Source organism: Bos mutus, chromosome 2 (assembly GCF_027580195.1).
Source record: "Bos mutus isolate GX-2022 chromosome 2, NWIPB_WYAK_1.1, whole genome shotgun sequence".
NCBI classification, from domain to species: domain Eukaryota; kingdom Metazoa; phylum Chordata; class Mammalia; order Artiodactyla; family Bovidae; genus Bos; species Bos mutus.
This window is the reverse complement of record NC_091618.1, coordinates 104788958-104808240: the sequence shown is the minus strand read 5'-3', so window position 1 is coordinate 104808240 and position 19283 is coordinate 104788958. Positions and strand designations below refer to the sequence as shown.

Genomic DNA, 19283 nt, shown 5'->3' with positions numbered 1-19283 from the left:
GTGTGACTAAGACAAGGTGTCTGAAATATAGCAAACAGTCAAGAAGCATTTGTTGAATTAATTTCAGCAAAGAGCTGTGAGTGCTCTGCTTAAACTATTATGTTTACACATATTTCAATATTAATACAGCAAAATTTTCTTTTTTTCTTTTAGGTTCTGAACCTCTTTCTGGCCTTACTGTTGAGTTCATTTAGCTCAGACAATCTTGCTGCTACTGATGATGATAATGAAATGAACAATCTCCAGATTGCAGTAGGAAGGATGCAAAAGGGAATTGATTATGTGAAAAATAAGATACGGGAGTGTTTCCAAAAAACCTTTTTCAGAAAGCCAAAAGTTATAGAAATCCATGAAGGCAACAAAATAGACAGCTGTGTGTCTAATAATACTGGAATTGAAATAAGCAAAGAGCTTAATTATCTTAAAGATGGGAATGGAACCACCAGTGGTGTAGGTACTGGAAGCAGTGCTGAAAAATATGTAATTGATGAAAACGATTATATGTCATTCATAAACAATCCCAGCCTCACTGTAACGGTGCCAATTGCTGTTGGAGAGTCTGACTTTGAAAATTTAAATACTGAGGAGTTCAGCAGTGAGTCAGAACTAGAAGAAAGCAAAGAGGTAAGAATGATTTTAAAGTTTTTCTTGCGTTTCCTATACAAACCATGTACCACAGTTACTTATAATTTTTATTGTGTTTATAGGCATTATTAAAAAGTATATTAAAAGCCATATATACAGTAATGTTGGACAATTATCAGATATTCTTCTTTGGGAATTCCTTCCTTTGAAATTCCAACTTTTCACAGGAAATCATCATTCTGAATAGTTAGTATATTCATCTTGATATTTTAAAGTCTGATTAAAAAATATGGCCTTCCAAAAAAGAGATTTTATTTAACACATTCTTTTATACACTACATTATGCTCTTTAGAAAAATAAACAAACCATATTTTACTGATCATTGTGAAAGTGTCATATCTTTACTTTCTATAATACGTTAAGTTTTGCTATGATATTTTAATGTGAATGTTTGTGTAGTTTTGTTCACCTCTGAACCTTTTATTGACTACTGATAACAGTGTTATTCATTAATGAAAATTTTATACATAATAGGAAAATAAGAGTAGTAATGATTACATTTTGGCCCAGTCAAGGAAGAGCATATTTATAAGGTCTTCCAGATTAACCTGGAAATACTAAGAACTATTTGGAAAAACTCCGCTTAAGGATTACAGCCGAACTGTAGACTGAAAAGCTATTCTTACTGTCATATTACTACTTATTTAAAAGAAAAGGAAAAAGGAAAGGCAATGTTATTCTTGCAGGATTAGAATTCACAGGAGTCTATGATAGTAGTTCAAGGCTATTAATTCCCCAATTCTGTGTTGTGGAGATCAGGATTAAATTTTTTACTATTACTTATTTATAGAGTTCTGATATGCTAGTAGGAAGTTAAGTCTAGCACAGAGCTATAAAGACAGATTTTAACTTGAAAGTATAAATAGTGACACCATAGGAATCAGACAAATGACATCTGATTCTGTGAGCATATTTGCATAGTTTGGAACCTTCTTTTTTTAATAACAGTGGCAACAGAATTTGTATAAGTAGCTGACAGTGTCACAATTCACATGCCTTTTTTTCAGGCATTTCAGAGCTTCTGAGATATATTATAACAGTAAATTTGGAAATATTTTGAAAAAGGTAAAAATATATACAAAATGAGGCATAATATCCTTTCTCTGAAATTCCACTCAAAGTCTAATGAGTTCAATTCTAATTTATATGTTGCTCCTTCTGGTAAGATAAGAATTCAATTCTAATTTTATTTCCCATCACTTGACAAAGATTTACTTAAGAAAATCATCAATTAGTTAACAAGCATTGATTGAGCACTTCTGTGAACTCAGCAACTTCTGGGCAGTAAGGGTAAAGGAAGAGATAAAGGAGAGATTCGTAATATAACCCTTTTCAGGGAATTTTCAGAATCTTCAAGGAAGCTAATACTAACTCAGAAAATCATTAAAGGCCTATTAAAAAGTTTAATCCTAAAGGACTGACTATAAGAGTATAAAGACAATAGGTATTGAGAACAGCAAGAACATAGTAAATTGCTAAATGAAGAGATAAAATTGAAGTAGGCCTCGAAATGTGGGTCAAATACATGAACAGAAAGCCAAAAGCAGAAAACCACTAAACAGAAGCCAGAGTTAGAGTGAGCTTGGCAGTTAGGTGCAGCAGTGAAATAATCAGTATGAATAATGTATCGGCTGAGAAAGTGGAAAAACATGTTTGAGTGAGTAAGGCAGTTTCAAATAATACAGTCTTGAAAATCAGCCAAAGAGTTTGGAATTGGCTATATGATCAATAAGGAGCTATCTGTTCTGAAGCAGGTGAAAAGCAATAGGAAAGGGATGCTTTAGGAAAATTTATTCCATAGTAATGAGTAAAGCAGTTTAGAGTGAGGAATAAGGGTTATCTTGAGGAATAATGAGGTAACAATCATTTGATTATAATAAGGTGATAGAAATATGGGCTATGTTAATAAGTATGGCAGATGAGACTAACTGGCAATTTGACAAACCTAGTAAAGAGTCTGAGAAACTGGAAAAATAGTAATGCAACTGTCTGAAATGATCTTTTGGGTTACCAGATTTATGGGAAAAGAAGGAATTCAACTGGGATATACTGAATTAGAAGTGGGATACAATGGGAACCACAGCCTAGATGAGAAGTCAGGGTTTAAAAATAGATATGATAACACAGATTTCATCATTATCTGATTTCTTAAAAACAAAGGAGTTCGCCACAGAAGTAATTGCAAAGAGAAAACAAGGGAAGATTAGGGACAAGACTAGCTTGGGGTCAAGAAGAGATAGAAAAGCCAAAGAGGTTGAGAAACTTTTGCTACATTAATATTATAGGTTTCATCTCACTGCACTCATGGAAATGATATATGTTAATTTCTTTTTAACAAAAAGTTGGTTTCCAGAATACTTCAAAAACTCTATTTCAAATAGATATTTCAAATGATTGCTTTAGTATACTACTACCTTATTAGTGTATCTTTTTAATAGCTAAAAAATCATAAATTTGGAACAAGGAAATATATCTTTATTTTCAAGCCATTGAAAACATTTTATTATTGGAGTAAGATTTCTTTTTTGGGTGAATTTTTAAAATAATCATCTGTCCTCTTCCTAGCTAGTTTTGGGTAGATAGAATTCAGTTACTGAATTAAATTAAATTGTTTAAAATATACAGATATAATAGAGGGAAAATACTTGCAAGCTAATATAAAATCAAATACTTCTATAAAGTTAGGATAAAACTTCAAATTATTTTGCACAGTAAAATTAAATTCAAGCATAGGTTTTATGCAGATGAATTTTTTAAATAGTAGGGCAATTCTCACGTATGCTCACACAAAGTGTAAAAGTACAGTTGACCACTGAACAACACAAGTGTTAGGGGTGTCAACCCTACACCCAGATGAAAATCCCAGTACAATTTACAGTTGACTCTCCATATACAAGGGCTTCCCTGATAGCTCACTTGGTAAAGAATCCAGCTGCAATGCAGGAGACCCCGGTTCGATTCCTGTGTTGAGAAGATCCACTGGAGAAGGGATAGGCTACCCACTCCAGTATTCTTGGGCTTCCCTTGTGGCTCAGCTGGTAATGAATCCACCTGCAATGCAGGAGACCTGGGTTTGATCCCTGGGTTGGGAAGATTCCCTGGAGAAGGGAAAGGCTACCCACGCCAGTACTCTGGCCTGGACAATTCCATGAGCTGCAGGGGTCTCAAAGAGTAGGACACAACTGAACGACTTTCACTCCATATACATGGTCCACATCAGCAAATTCAGCCAACTGAAGACCCTACGGTACTGTAGCATTTACTACTGAAAAAAATCTGTGTGTAAGTACACCTGAGTAGGTCAAACCTTTATTGTTCCAGGGTCAACTGTACACTGTTTTTAAAAACAAAAGCAAAAATAACCATTATAGGACAGATTTAGATAAATTTCAGCAAATTTCAATTTTGATCTGAAATCTCTGAAAACTGCTGTCATTAAACACAGGTCACAAGTCAGATTTATATTTATGTTGGCTGGGTTGTTCTTTTTTAATAGCTATAGCACATACACACTCATACATACACACATAAATTAAAAATAATGTATCCATAAAATAGCATTTTGGTTTATGCTTATTAGTTTTTTGAACACAAGTAGAAAAAGCATATTGGGCTGGGCTTTGGGGGACACGAAATGTCTTTTTGCTGACAAACTGAAAAATCATACAAGTTAAACCTAACAGAACAATATATTTCAAAAGAAAGGAAAAAGAAAAGAAAAAAATTTTTGCAACATTATTTGTGCTTTAAGAAGAGGCAGTAAATTAATCATTAATTTAGATAGTATTTAAAAACTCAACTCGATTACTTCCACTCATTTTCATAATAAAGTATATGTAGCTATACCACAGTCGAGGAGAAATGATCTCTAGAAATTTTTCAAAATAAAAATATGAATTGCTATTATATTATGTAATATAAATTTTATACATGTGTATCTTTCTATGGACCGCTAGCATAAAAAGACTTGGTATAGAAACAAACATAAAGCTTTGCATGAAAAAAATTTAAGGAAATTGAAGGCATGGATTTCAAAATAGTGATCTTTTTATTTTTGCAAACTTGGAATTATACCTGTCTTGTGACAAGATTTAATATAGAATTTTGCTTTTATATTTTTACAGTTCACATAAACATAATTTCTTGACATTTTTATGTAACTATGGATTTTTACAATTTAGTTCTTAAAAGGTTTCATTGTCTTCCTAGGTGAAGGATATAGAATAAATGCTCTTAAGAATCATATTTGAAGTTGAATTCCATAGTACAGTCTAGGAATATCATCCTGTGACCTTCACTGCTTACCATTCTTACTTCTCACAGGGGTAAAATCAAGCTGGAGCCATCAAGAATGAAACTCTGGTGTTTTTAAACCAGCCAGAGGCTCGTGTCACCACTTTTACCCAGGTTACCCAAGCAAGTTGTACATGTACAATCACTTTCTAAGTAAATTTTGACTGGCCTGCATGCTACTCAGCTGTGTTCCTTCCCCTGCCATGGCAAGGAAGTGCTAGACGTGCCCAGCTGCTGTCTGCTGAATCGTGTGACACATCACAGCATGGTCAGGCAAGACGGGCAGTCCCAACACCACATTGGATTCTGCTAATGACTTTCCAGTTTAGTCTTTTTAGGTTTTCAAAAGCAATAATTGCATGCTCTATAGGATTTATATCTATTTTTAAATGATAGAAATGTTTAAAGTTCAATTTGAGAGCATGCACTTTTTTTCTGCTTTTGTTTCATTAAAATAAGATCACAACTTTTTGTTGTTGTTGATTCAGCCCTTATAAGTAAATTGTATTACCAAAATGAGCCTCGCAGGTTTTTTTTAAATAGTATTGCCATTTTCAGATCATTATATTCAGATCTGTGAATATAATTTTCAACCCATCCAATTCGTGTGCTCCAGATGGAAATGTTTGCTTTCATGTTTTGTGGGAAGCCTCTGTTAAAAAAAAAAAGAATAAGGTGATCATGAATTTTTGGATATGAAGGGCCATAGTCTGTATACATTTGGGCACCACATATCTTGGATTTTCATGTAGTTTGGAAAAGTTGTTAAGTCATGTGTCTGCAGAACTCTAAGCGATCATTGTAAAGTAATTAAAAGATGAAAAGCAACATGATACAATCTAGGAAAAATTCACTGCATTATGATCATTAAGTAATTGGTTCAGTGTACCCATTAGGTTTTTTTCCCCTGATCTACATTAATTTCTCCCTAAATGTTCAACCCAAAACTGAGCAGGCAAAAAGGAGACTACTTTTGATTATTATTTATTATTAACTATAGTTTTATGACGAGTAAAGGATATTTCCAAAAATTACTGTAGGTTTATGGATGAAATAAATCTTTAGGTAATTCTCTTGACTCAATTTTTCCTGTTACTGGAATATCAGCCATAGTGAGTGTTCTTGAGCAAAAGTAAAAAGTTCATGAGGATTAGTTCACGAAAAGTTTTCCAGGCTTTTGGTGGGGGAAAAAAAATCTAACTAGATCTTGTGGTTTGTCTCCAGGTTTAATTAATACATACTCTCTTCTTCTTTAGGAACAACTGAGAATTAATTGTAAAATTCAACAAATTCAGACATTAAATTATTAACAAAAAATAGAAAAAAACATAGTCCCTGGCGATGTATGTAATTTTACTTAGCAACGACTTTTTAGTTTTAGGAGTAAAACAATATATTATTAGTCATTGAAGAAAATCTAATTATTTTTTCTTCACAAGCAGGGCAGAATTAAATGGTATTGGAAAATTACCTTTTACACAATGTTTGTAAAGATTCCCTCTTTTTCAAAGCCATTATGGAGACTTTGAAAATGATGCTTGACTGAAGGTCCCAAGAATGGACTTACCCCTCTGGAAAAGGCCCTGTGCTCTGTTTTCAGAATCTGGAGAGCAATGGGAGAAAACCTCTGGCTTCCCATTTCTATTAGGTTCTCCCTGCCTTCCAAATGTTCTTTGTGAAATTGAATGTGAGACATTTCAAACCTATCCTGACCTTCAGGGAACGATTTTGGTGCTTCAGTTTATTTCTGCTAAAATAAAAAGTAGTGCAAGTTTAGACGGAAATTTTTGTATATCTTCCTAAGATAAACCATCTTTTCCTTGGCCTGCTGGATGCCCCTCTGCCTTACCCTTCAACCACCATATAATTAATTTCAATTTCCTATACTGTGTTCTTAGTAAGGCTCTTTCAAAATTAAAGGAGCATCAGGGTTGTTGCACAAAATATGCTGAGGTCAAACCAAATAGAGGTGGTTTATATTTTTCTCCATTCAGTGAATAGTCCACAAAAAAAGAGTTGTTGGTTTCAGTCACGTTCTTCATGCCTTGGAATAGCAGCCTCGTGGCCTCACTGTGTGGCTACCTGTTCTTAAAGTGAGATATCCCAAGTCAAGATATGGATATGCATATCCAAAAGATCAGACTAAGGCCCTGAGAGATTGTATAACCAAAAGATTGTCTGTTTCTACTTGCAAGATGAAACCCAGAAGTTTTGAAAGAAATGGCTAGATTTTAAAGGCAATCTGTAATGGCTGAATCTTTTATTTTTGCCTTTTGAATCATACAGCAATTTGTGAGAGTCAAACATTTGATAGCTGATTGAAAATAAATGAAATGTGAGCGCATTTCGGTGGAAGTAGGCCAGTTGCTAACATTCTCTTCTATTTCTGAAAGTTAAATTTCACTATTTAATTGGATAAAAATTAAGAGCCATATTGCCATAAAGGGGAATTTCTAAATAAGTTCATGTTATCAGAGGGGAAATGGCCATTTGCGGGGCTGATTCTGTCATTTCTTATGAGTTGTATTTGCAGCTAACCCTGAAAACTTGACATTCAGGTACCATGTCTTTGACAACATGGTTCTTGGATCAGCGTGCAGCTTCCACAGCATTGCGCCAGGCTTCTGCTACAGCCAGGCATGTTTTCTGTGGCTGAATTAGGCCTGGAGAATGTTGCATCTTCAAACCTGCTTTCCAGTGTGCATTTGTAGAGCATAAGCCATCATCCCTCTGTAGACTCAGCAGTTTCTACAAGGGATGGAAGAATCTACCTTAAGTGTCATAAAATATTGGACGGGTAGGGAGAAAATAGTACAAGGAAACAAGTGATGAGCTTGTACTATGTGGCTTTATATGGAAGCTTTCTACTGTTATGTCTATACACCTCATTACATTTTTCTGACTAATTTAGAACAAGTATTAATTTTAGTTATTTAGTACAGTCACCAAGTTCCTTAATGTGGAAAACTTCATTTCAGGTTTATTTGGTTTTTTGTTTTTTATCATTGTAGTATCACAGCTATGGCAATTTAAAAAAAGTAAGTTATACTTTGTATTTATCATTAGTTACTTGCTTTTAAATTAGTTACATGCTTTTAAATAAATTTGGAAGTCATTTTGGTATGGCTATGATAAAATGTATCACAAATTACTCTCTATCTGAGTATGAATGCCAAAGTGTTGAATTTAATTAGAAGTGTTTAGATTGTGAAGATAGTATCATATCCATGTACAGAATTTTAAATGCTTAAGTAGTTTGCTAGGATATAAATTTTAAAATTTAAAAATACAGGAGTAAAATTCTGTATGTTTCCAGTGACTAAAACTTATCAGGCCGTATATCTTAATTGGTAAGTTGCTGCAACTTAATAAGAACACAGTCTAAGTTTTAATTTATAAATGTAGATAAATTCACAACTTTAAAATGTTTATATAGTTGATATAGTATTTTTATAAACTCATAGGATAAAGTGTATGTACTTTCGTATGATAAAAATGGGGCCTAGGGGGATTATACCATGAATAAGCTTGACTCTTCAACTATCAAGATTAGCTTTATGTCAATTTCCAATGAAAAGGAGCCTTCCACAAAGCACTTTTTAGTGGCAAGAACACTAGCCTGCCAACTATTTTTTAAGCTTAGGTGCATCAAGTCTCTGAACATTCCTTAAGGAGTTTTCCAGAACATAAGATTGACGAGTTTATACTTAGCAAAACTCCTGGATAACAGTGAAGCAATTCTTCATGTAAAATGGGTTTTGCTCATTTGAGAACAGAATTTGTTGTTATTGTTTAGTCCTTGTCTGTTTCCAAAAGACATGCTAAGCTTCATAATGCCAGGCAGACGGAGGTAAACTAGTTCACACACTGACCCTCTCTGCTTTACAATGTACATAACCTCCATAGACATTTAGAAAATTAAAAGTATTTATATTCAAACATATTAACCACATTCACAAAAGTTCACAATCTAAAGACAATACCAACAACAAAGATACAGCCAGAGGTCAATATTTGGTAAACAGCAGAACTGTCATTCAGATTAATGGCTACCATTACTTGTGCTGTGAAGGATTTGCTTTAAATTAAATAAGTATTTGTCTTTAAATATAAGACTCTTGTATAATATATGACAGAGAATTATAATGCAAAAAATTGAACATTTCACAACTGTATTAACAGTGGTAAAATAAGAAGTGAAGGGTGAGTATATTTTCTAAAGTTTTCAAATGGAAAAGTATATGTGTATTTTTGTGTATATACATATATGCTTATTACTTTCTTCCTTCAGATTTCTTTATTGAATGTCTGCCAATATTTTAGAGAAACATTTTGGAAACATACTTTTACCACTAAAATATCATTAATTAAATAATTTTTATTCATTAAGAAAATGCATTTTCTAATAAAATTAAACCTTCTGTAAAGACCACAACTGAGTTGTGTATCAAAATGAAGAGATCAAATTATCTAAACACTATAATTCTCTCTCTCGGAGAAGGCAATGGCACTCCACTCCAGTACTCTTGCCTGGAAAATCCCATGGACGGAGGAGCCTGCTGGGCTGCAGTCCACTGGGTCGCTAAGAGTTGGACACGACTGAGCGACTTCACTTTCACGCATTGGGAGAAGGAAATGGCAACCCACTCCAGTGTTCTTGCCTGGAGAATCCCAGGGCCGGGGGAGCCTGGTGGGCTGCCGTCTATGGGGTCACACAGAGTCGGACATGACTGAAGCGACTTAGCAGCAGCAGCAGCATAATTCTCTCTATAACAGTAATAACAAAATGCATTCACTCATTCATTTATTCATTTTTCATAAATTCAGCCTATTTAGTGTCTATTCTATGCTTGGATCTTTTGGTGTATAAATATGTGTATGTGTGTACATTTGAATATATATGTGTATATATGTACATAATTATACAATTTTATGTATATATATAAAATATACATATATATTTATGAGAATATTTAGTCAAAGAAAACAAGTATTATGGACAAAATGTTATATAAAAATTTAACATGGAGAAATCATAATAAAGAAAAGCTTCATGGAGAAGGGATTATGACTGGGCTCAGAATAAATTCTTCAGCTTGGATTGGCCAAGAGGAAGAAGAAACATTAAGCTTTTTATAACTAACCTCAAAATAATTTGGTTTCTTATTGGTTTTATTTATACAGTGGATATTATTGTTGCCACTCAAGAAATGTCATAGTGTCCAACCTATAAACCAGTAAATCTGAAAGGGAAGAGTTATTTAGTATTTTCTCAGATTTACCAGAATCTACTGCAATTTTATTCAGTAGTAGCTTTCCTGGGATTTTCTTACAAAAATAAAGACATTCTGGCTGTAAAAAGTGGAAAAATTTTGAGGGAAGAAAATATGTCTTGAACTTTCACCTCTACAAAAAGTAGAGGATTTTAATGGTAAAACTTTTTTACTATAATGATCCGAAGAACCATCAGCCATAATTGATGGCTTATTCTCTCCTTAGCATACTTTGGACATGGAGATATTTTATTATAGAATTATATCTTGACTTAGGGTAACTTTCATAGTATATTTAACTGGACGTAGTTAACCTCATCCTCCAAGTAATACCACCGAAAGTATCACCTGGATATTACTCTTCGGGGTTCACATTATAAAGTATTAAACTAACATTTGCATGGTGATTTCAAAAAGCTAAGAATTTTGAGTCAGATATCCTCTAATACGACCTGTTTAGGTAGTCATTCTGGTATTTTTCAGTAACATGTTAACTCTTTCAGAGAGCTAGGGCAGAGGGACCCTACCTCTCAGTTACTAAAGTTAATGGGGCCTTTGAAACCATTAACATGTCCATGTTCTTTCATTCTAAAAGCTTTACATTGCCTGGTTGTGCTATATGTCACATCTTTGCATCACTTTTCATAACGAATTCCACATCCATATTGTCTTCCCAAGTGTTATTAGAGTTCTTATAAGATATTTATTCTTGCAACACTAAAGTGGCTCTTCTAGCCATGTGACATGTCACAATGATTTATTTAAAGGAAAAATTCACAGCCTGATCACATGTTGAATTCAGAATATGCTCCTAGTGAAAGTCTATATAGATTCTGAGCAGTGTCATTCATGAAGAAATTTCCATTTCATTTAGAATTCTTTGGCAAGTACTGAATTCATTTAAGCAGTTCAAAAAAAAGAGAGAGAGATCCATCATTTTTCAGCTTGTAAAGTAAGAAGAAAATTATGTAAGCCAGAGAAAAATATAGCACAAAGTTGAAATATAATGACTGTGACTAATGTTAATCTGCTGCTCTTCCTTTCTAAAATTACAGAAACATGAACTGTAGTTATAGACAACTGGTAATGTTCTTTGCCCTCTGAAAATTTCCATTGGAAGAGTGGAAATAACAATTTGATTTGAAGCATTTTAATTAATATAATCAGTTGTGAATGTCAATATACCAAACTTATCAAACTATTCTCAATTTGGCCTGAGTGTTAATGTATGAAATTATTTTCACATGGCATCCATAGACAAACAGAGATCATGAAGTTAATCAGTATAATCGCTCCTTTCCAAATCACCCACACTGAATGCTCTCTAACCATTTTCTGTGTGAATTAAGTTGGTAGTTATGTTGTTTTGAATAATAGGACTTTATGTTAAATTATGAGTACAAAATTATCAGGACTGTTAAGAGAGCCAATACTATCACTACCACCACCATTTTTTTTCACACCATGTCTGAGCATTTTCAAACTGATGGAATAAAAGGGAAGAAAAATCACATCTTTGCAATGGGGTTTTGTTTCCAGAAATTAAATGCAACCAGCTCATCTGAAGGAAGTACAGTTGATGTTGCTCCACCTCGAGAAGGTGAACAAGCTGAAATTGAACCTGAGGAGGACCTTAAACCAGAAGCTTGTTTTACTGAAGGTAAACTAGCTCTAAAATGGTTAAATCCAATCTCCCCCTCTTTCCTTACAGACTAAATATACCTCACTTGAACAAAATATTTCAAAGAAACAGTGAAGGCATATTTATCTTTGTTTTGCTCTTTTCTTCCAAAAAGTTCATTTATCTGTATTTCCTGATTATACTATAGTAGTTACTGTGCCTGGACAATAAGATAATTTGACATGTCCTTTTTTTCATCCCAGAATGCGGAGAAGTGAACCCTAGGAGATAAATGGTATTCTGGAACATCTTCTCATTATTGACAAAGCAATCCCTTCAGACTTCACTGGCAATGTTGTGATTTGATTTATAGATGCCGCAATAACTATACCCCATCTCTTACAGCTTCAAATGTGGTTAATTTGTGCTGTGACCAGAGGTGTTGGGGGATATAGATGCATTGCAGAGCCTTGGCAGGGAGACCAAGTTATTTTCACAGCCACCAGTACAGTGTCCAGCACACAAATCAATAAAGATTTGCTGATTCAATGTGATTGGACTGAATCCCATAAGTAGTAACTCAGACAGTTAGAGCCCAAGAGTGGATGGAAGTTAGAAATAATATGAAAGCGAAGAGGGGGAGGACAAAGGAAGAGAGATACTGACTGACAAGATGAGTCATAGGTGTGACTAAGAAAAGCTCTGAGGTTGAAAATAAATAGCTTGGGAAAACTGACAGAGGATGAGACCCAGGAAGACAGAGGGATTTTCCATGTGAAAAGAAGTGAGTAAAAATCCAGGATCACACAAAAAATAAATAAACAATTTGAACATGTAGTTTTTCCCCAAACCTCAGAGATGTCCTTATCCATGATTGGCCTTGAGGCCAAGAGAGATCCTATGCAGTGTTCAAGAATGGAACTGTTTGTACTCAGGTAACTCTCGGTAAAGTAATTCCTTGATTTCTAGGTAGCTGGCTCATATGTAAGTTCCGAGAATGATTCCCTATACAGGAGGGAAGCTGAAAATAACTACGAAATGAAGTAGCCAGTTACTATATAAAATGATGATTTGAGACTAGGATGGGGAGGGAGCAGCAAAGTTAATTTCTTCCTACAGAAGATGGAAATATATTTTTCTAATGTATTACAATGTATGCTATCTTTTAGGATGTATTAAAAAGTTTCCATTCTGCCAAGTAAGTATAGAAGAAGGCAAAGGAAAAATCTGGTGGAATCTTCGGAAAACCTGCTACAGCATTGTTGAACACAACTGGTTTGAGACTTTCATTGTCTTCATGATTCTTCTCAGTAGTGGTGCTTTGGTGAGTGTGACACATATTGGCAAGAATCAGGTTCTAGTGAAATAGCTTTACTCAAAAAATACCAGAAGCATACCCTTAGTTTAAGGAGCAAAAAAAGAGGTACATTTACACCTTGCAGAGCTTGGCACCCAGGGTTTAACTGTACAAAATTCAGTATGGAATAAATCACAACCATGAACAGCCAGATGGAATTTCTCATCTGGTGTTTTTCTAATAGATGTTTTCCTTACTGAGACAACCATTTATAGGGATATTCTGTAACTACATTACCTACCATGTCAAATCCCATCCAATTCTCCCTAACAGTCATAATAATATTTATGGACTGATGGTGGATTTTTTTATGTCTAATTAATTTATTCTTTCAATATGAGCCAGACTATTCAGAGCATCAATGAAAGTAAGGTTAGAATAGGCCAAGTCTATCCCTCATTAACAGAAATTCTGGTTATTTTCTGAGTTTACATTGCTTCTCTAAAAGCATGTCTTAGTAGTAATTGAGATAGAGATTATGGGGTGAGAGGCAGGGAAGAAAGCATACACTAAATCAGTAAAGATATTGACATTTCCTTGCCAATATTTTCCATTAGATTCAGTCTTTAGATTTTGTCTGGTTCCATGTCAATCTAACATTAGCCAATATTTCTCAAATTAGTGCTTTGTGCCAAGTATACTACTTGCAATTTTATCAAGTGTTTGGTGCAGGCAAGCCATTCAAGTAAAATAAAAGCATTCTTGATTCACAGGCTTTTGAAGACATTTACATTGAACAGCGAAAGACTATTAAAACCATGCTAGAATATGCCGATAAGGTCTTCACTTACATATTCATCCTGGAAATGCTTCTCAAATGGGTAGCTTATGGATTTCAGACATATTTCACTAATGCCTGGTGCTGGCTAGATTTCTTGATCGTCGATGTAAGTATCCCACGTGATTTTTATAAAATTATTTTTAAAAAGGCAAGTGTGACATTTCATTTATTTCTATAATTAAAACTTTGACTTTAATTAGAACCTAGTTGCACTAATTCTGCCACAATTATGCAACTACCTTTTAAAAACTACAATAAATACAAAAATGAGGAAAGTGTCATGGGAAAGCAGTAGAAGAGGTCCTAACAATGTGGACAGTGATAAAAGAAAACAGACAGAGTTGTTCTATGCCATGAGCAGACAGCTCTTCTTCTTGTGAAAGTTAAGGGTCTCAAGGTAAGGAATATCTAACAGTCTGTTCATTGACAGGCGTAGCTCATTAAAAGCTCAATTGAAAAAAAAAAAGTTTCTCTAGGAGGTAAAATCAAGACAGCTTTGGGGCCAGGAAACTGTCAGGATTGCACTTTAATCCCTTACTAGAATGCATGTTGCTGAATAATGTTAAAATAACCTATTTACTATATTCATTCAGCCACAAGCCCACAGAGACAATAAAATGTATTTCCATTCTTACATGCTGCTAAGTCGCTTCAGTCATGTCCGAGTCTGTGCGACCCCATAGACGGCAGCCCACCAGGCTCCCCCGTCCCTGGGATTCTCCAGGCAAGAACACTGGAGTGGATTGCCATTGCCTTCTCCATTGTGTGAAAGTGAAAAGTGAAAGTGAAGTTGCTCAGTTGCGTCCGACTCGTAGCGACCCCATGGACTGCAGCCTACCAGGCTCCTCCATCCATGGGATTTTCTAGGCAAGAGTACTGGAGTGGCTTGCCATTGCCTTCTCCACCATTCTTACATAGGTAGTTAGATATCCTAGTAGCTAATGGAATATTTACCAGGCAAAGAGTTAGATGTAGAAGTCCTATTCTGAATCGGATTACCATGAAGTGAGTAGTCATGGGAATTGTATCAATAATGAGACCTGTCTGACTTGCAGCATACTTTTTTACTATAGCAATGGAGAGGCACTGGGGCAAAATTACAGTCAGCTGATCTTTTGTAGTCTGTAATATTCCACTGCACAAGGCTTCTCAGTCTCCCTCCTGACCCCCAAAAAGGTGCTTTAAGCACTATCTCTAGCTGTTTCCCAATGATCATAAAGCACCTTATTTTTAGTTCTAACACTTGTCACTGTGAATCAATGATTGCTGTATCTGTTTATTCATTCTTTTTATCATCTTTGACAAGTGTGGGCCTATCTAAATGCTACTCCTCTTTCTCCCCACATATACACTCACAGTTCTATAACCAAAATGCACGTTCAACCCTTTGAGTTGAGAAGAAATCTGCAGTCAAGTCACTGTTAATAAATCAGAAATGACTTCCAATTTTTCATGTCTGGTCTTTAATGAATAATAGAGAAGAATCTCGGTGTTGTCCTGAAGTTTCCAAACAGAGAAGTTTAATATTTTTGTATTCTGCAGCTAGAACGGACCTTAAAGAGTATCTAGACTTTATTTCGGAGAAGGCAGAGGCAGCCCACTCCAGTACTCTTGCCTGGAAAATCCCACGGACAGAGAGGAGCCTGATGGGCTGTGGTCCATGGGGTCGCTAAGAGTCAGACACGACTGAGCGACTTCACTTTCACTTTTCACTTTCATGCATTGGAGAAGGAAATGGTAACCCATTCCAGTGTTCTTGCCTGGAAAATCCCAGGGACGGCGGTGCCTCGTGGACTGCCGTCTATGGGGTCGCTCAGAGTCGGACACGACTGAAGTGACTTAGCAGCAGCAGCAGCAGCAGACTTTATTTACACAGTTTTCTGAACAGTTTATTGTAAATTAAAGCCTCAGTATAAAGAATTCTCCTAAAATAGCACAACTACTTAGTAACAAAATTGAGATTAGTGTCCTAATTTCCTAATTCTCAATTCAGTGCTCCTTTGCCCTGTAGATTTCTCATCTAACTGGTACAAATGTTATATTTATATCTTCATACTGGCTTTGGAACTCAGCATTTATAATCTCTAGCTTTTCTCTGAAATGATGGAACACAAAATATATAAGAATCTTCTCCAGTTCCCAAAAAAAAAAAAATGTCATGTATGATGATCACTTACAAAAGTGACATAATTTCTCCAGAAAATTCTCAAATTTCCTATATTTTAATTTACTGCAACATTTATATTCACTGAAATACTCATTACACTGTACTTTATTTCCATGCATTTCTCTCATATAGAAAGAATAAATATAATGCAAAAATCTATCAAAGTCTTGTATCATATTTGAATCCTTAGAAACCTAATATAGACACTTAATTATCTAGTGAATAATGTCAAAGAATGGTGCCCCCCAAGTTACTTCCCTTTCAGTACATTTAGATTATTAATAGTAGAATGGAACTGGGTGCCTCTGGGCAAGTTATGTTATAGTAAATGAATCTATTTTCTTCTTTTTCTCAAAGAAGGGACTAAAATGCATGAATTAATGTAACCTTAACTAACAACTTAATCTCAGACCAGTGGATCCAGTAAGCTAAAGTAAATGTAGAGTTAAAATAGTTTTTGAAAGTACAAGTAAAACATGCTTAAAACAGTTTACAGTCCATCAGGTATAATGCTTTAACAGTCACAGAAGGCTCAATAGGAAACAAAGCAAAACTCCCCAAACTGAAGTATATGTGAAGTAATTTCAAACTAGAAGGAACAGGCTTTTAAACTTTGAGAAACTTATCTATGTACAAATGTAATCTCTTCAATTCCCTACCTCCAAGTAAAGATACTATGCATTCAGTAACATTACATTAACATTCATTCATTTATCTAATAAAATTCCAAACACTGGGCCACAAGCTATTTTAAATAAAGGAGATATGAATAAGACAAATAAAGCTCTATTAGATCTATAGGATTTAACACTCTAGGAGAAAATGAAATAGACAGTAAAGATGTAAACAAATAAAATCCAAAAATAAGATAAAAGCAGTTGATGATCACTGCTATGAAAGAAAACAGGGTAATGAGATAGAGAAGGACTACAGAATGGGAGCCGGAGGAGAGTATTAGCCAGAGTGTCTATGGAAGGTGTCTTTTTGGAAGATAAATAAGAAAGAGTGTCTCAGTCCATTTGATCTGCTGTAATAGAGTATCATGGCTTCCCTGGTGGTGCAGTAGTAAGAATCTCCCTGCAATCCAGGAGACATAGCTTTGATCCCTGGGTTGGGAAGATCCCCTGAAGTAGAAAATGGCAACCCACTCCAGGATTCTTGCTTGGAAAATTCCATGGACAAAGAAGCCTGCCGGGCTACAGTTCATGGGGTCACAAGAGTTGGACATGACTGAGCACACATACACACTCAACAGAATATCATAGATGTAGTGACTTATAAACAGTAGAATTTATTTCTCATTATTCTGGAAGCTGCAAAGTCCCAGAAAAAAGCAGCAGATTCGATGTCTGGTGAGAGCCCACTTTGTGATTCATAGGCAGCAGTCTTCTCAGTGTGTCTTCACACGGAGGAAGGGGCAAACAAGCTCTCTGGGGTGTCTTTTATAAGTACAGGCACTAATCCCACCCAGGAGGGCTCTGCCTTCATGACCTAATCCCCCCAAAGACTCTGAATACCTTCACACTAGGGACTAGGTTTCAACATATGAATTTGAAGGGCACATAGACATTGTCTATAACAATGGGCCAGTCATTTGAATACCTGAGGGAACAGAAAAAAGCAATCTCAAGATCCTGAAGTATGAGCCAAGGACACTCAAGAGACAGAAAGAAAACTGTTGTGCTTGTGTGTGATGAAACACGGGCAATAGTAATAGATGCTGACTTCAGAAAGAAAGCCAAGGGCCATGGTAAGAAGTTCATGTTTTACTGTTATTTAATGTGCACTTGGTCACTCAGTCGTGTCCAACTCTTTGCAACCCCATGGATTGTAGCCCGCCTGGCTCCTCTGTTCATGGAATTTTTCAGGCAAGAATACTGTAGCATGTTTCCTTTTCCTACTCCTGGGGATCTTCTCAACCCAGGGATCGAACCTGTGTCTTTTATGTCTCCTGCACTGGCAGGTGGGTTCTTTACCACTGTGCCACCCACAAAGCTCCAATACTACATCATAGCCAAAAGGCCGAGAATGTAATTTAATGTATACTGATTACGGTTACAATGGGAAATTCAAGGGAGGGATGGTGAGCATGGATCTGTTCTACTGTTCTTAAATGATCACATCTGGCTATGGAGAAGGAACAGCAAAAACGTCAAACCAGGGAGACCAATGAGGGAACTGTGTTAATGGTCTAGGAAAGAGAAGATTATGTCTTAGACTAATGTGGTTAAGACTTACTGGTGAACTGGATGTACAGAATGAAGAAAAAGGAGATTCAGAAAAGATTTTTTTCAGTCTTAACAAATGGGTAGAGGATGAAACCATTTACTGGAATCAGGAAGATCAGAAACAGGCTTGACAGGGCAAGCAGATGGTAGATGGAAGAGGGATGTACTAAGTTTGAGATGCCAATTAGACGTTGAAGAGTATATGGTGAGGTTTACACAAGTCTTGGGTTCTGAAGAGAAGTTAACACCTGATTATGAATTGAGAACTCATCAGGAAATAGATGGTTTTTGAAGTCATGAATCAACTGGATTAGCTCACCTAGGCAGAGAATGCAACATGACAAACACAAGAGCCCAGACCAAACTCTAGAGACACTTCAACTTTTAGAAGTTACGCAAAAAACTGCTGCTGCTGCTAAGTCGCTTCAGTCGTGTCCGACTCTGTGCGACCCCATAGATGGCAGCCCACCAGGCTCCGCCGTCCCTGGGATTCTCCAGGCAAGAACACTGGAGTGGGTTGCCATTTCCTTCTCCAACACTTCTCAATCTAGTTTACTGGTTCCTACAAAAAACTAGGAACCAGTAAACTAGATTGAGAAGTAGCAATTAGAAGAAAAAGGAAAACAGAATATACATGGTATCGTAGAAGTCCAGAGGATCAATTTAGTCAAAGGCTGCAAGGAAGGCAAGTGCCATGAGTACTGAGAAATTACATTCGTTTTGGCAGAATGGACATCATTGGTGTCATGGTTAAGAGATACCATGGTAGAGTGATGGGAAGAGAGTTCTAGAAACATTGGGAAAATTGAGGAAAGAATGGAGGCGAGGAGACAGAGACAGCAAGTACGATAATTCTGGTTGGAATCAAGTCAGACAACTTGAACCACGTCTTTCTTTGCCAGAATGCCATACTCGAT

At 35.7% G+C, this 19283-nt stretch overlaps 1 protein-coding gene across 10 annotated transcripts in view; it reads left to right on the top strand.

Annotated features, from left to right (window-relative positions):
* Window positions 1–19283, top strand: part of SCN3A (sodium voltage-gated channel alpha subunit 3) — a 121149-nt gene that overhangs the window by 81530 nt on the left and 20336 nt on the right. For all 10 annotated transcript variants that reach the window (XM_070357803.1, XM_014478348.2, XM_070357819.1 and 7 more), the window contains 4 exons: window positions 154–624; window positions 11752–11872; window positions 13003–13157; window positions 13904–14077. In XM_070357803.1, the coding sequence (XP_070213904.1) occupies window positions 154–624; window positions 11752–11872; window positions 13003–13157; window positions 13904–14077 (921 nt within the window). The remainder of the gene's footprint in view (window positions 1–153; window positions 625–11751; window positions 11873–13002; window positions 13158–13903; window positions 14078–19283) is intronic.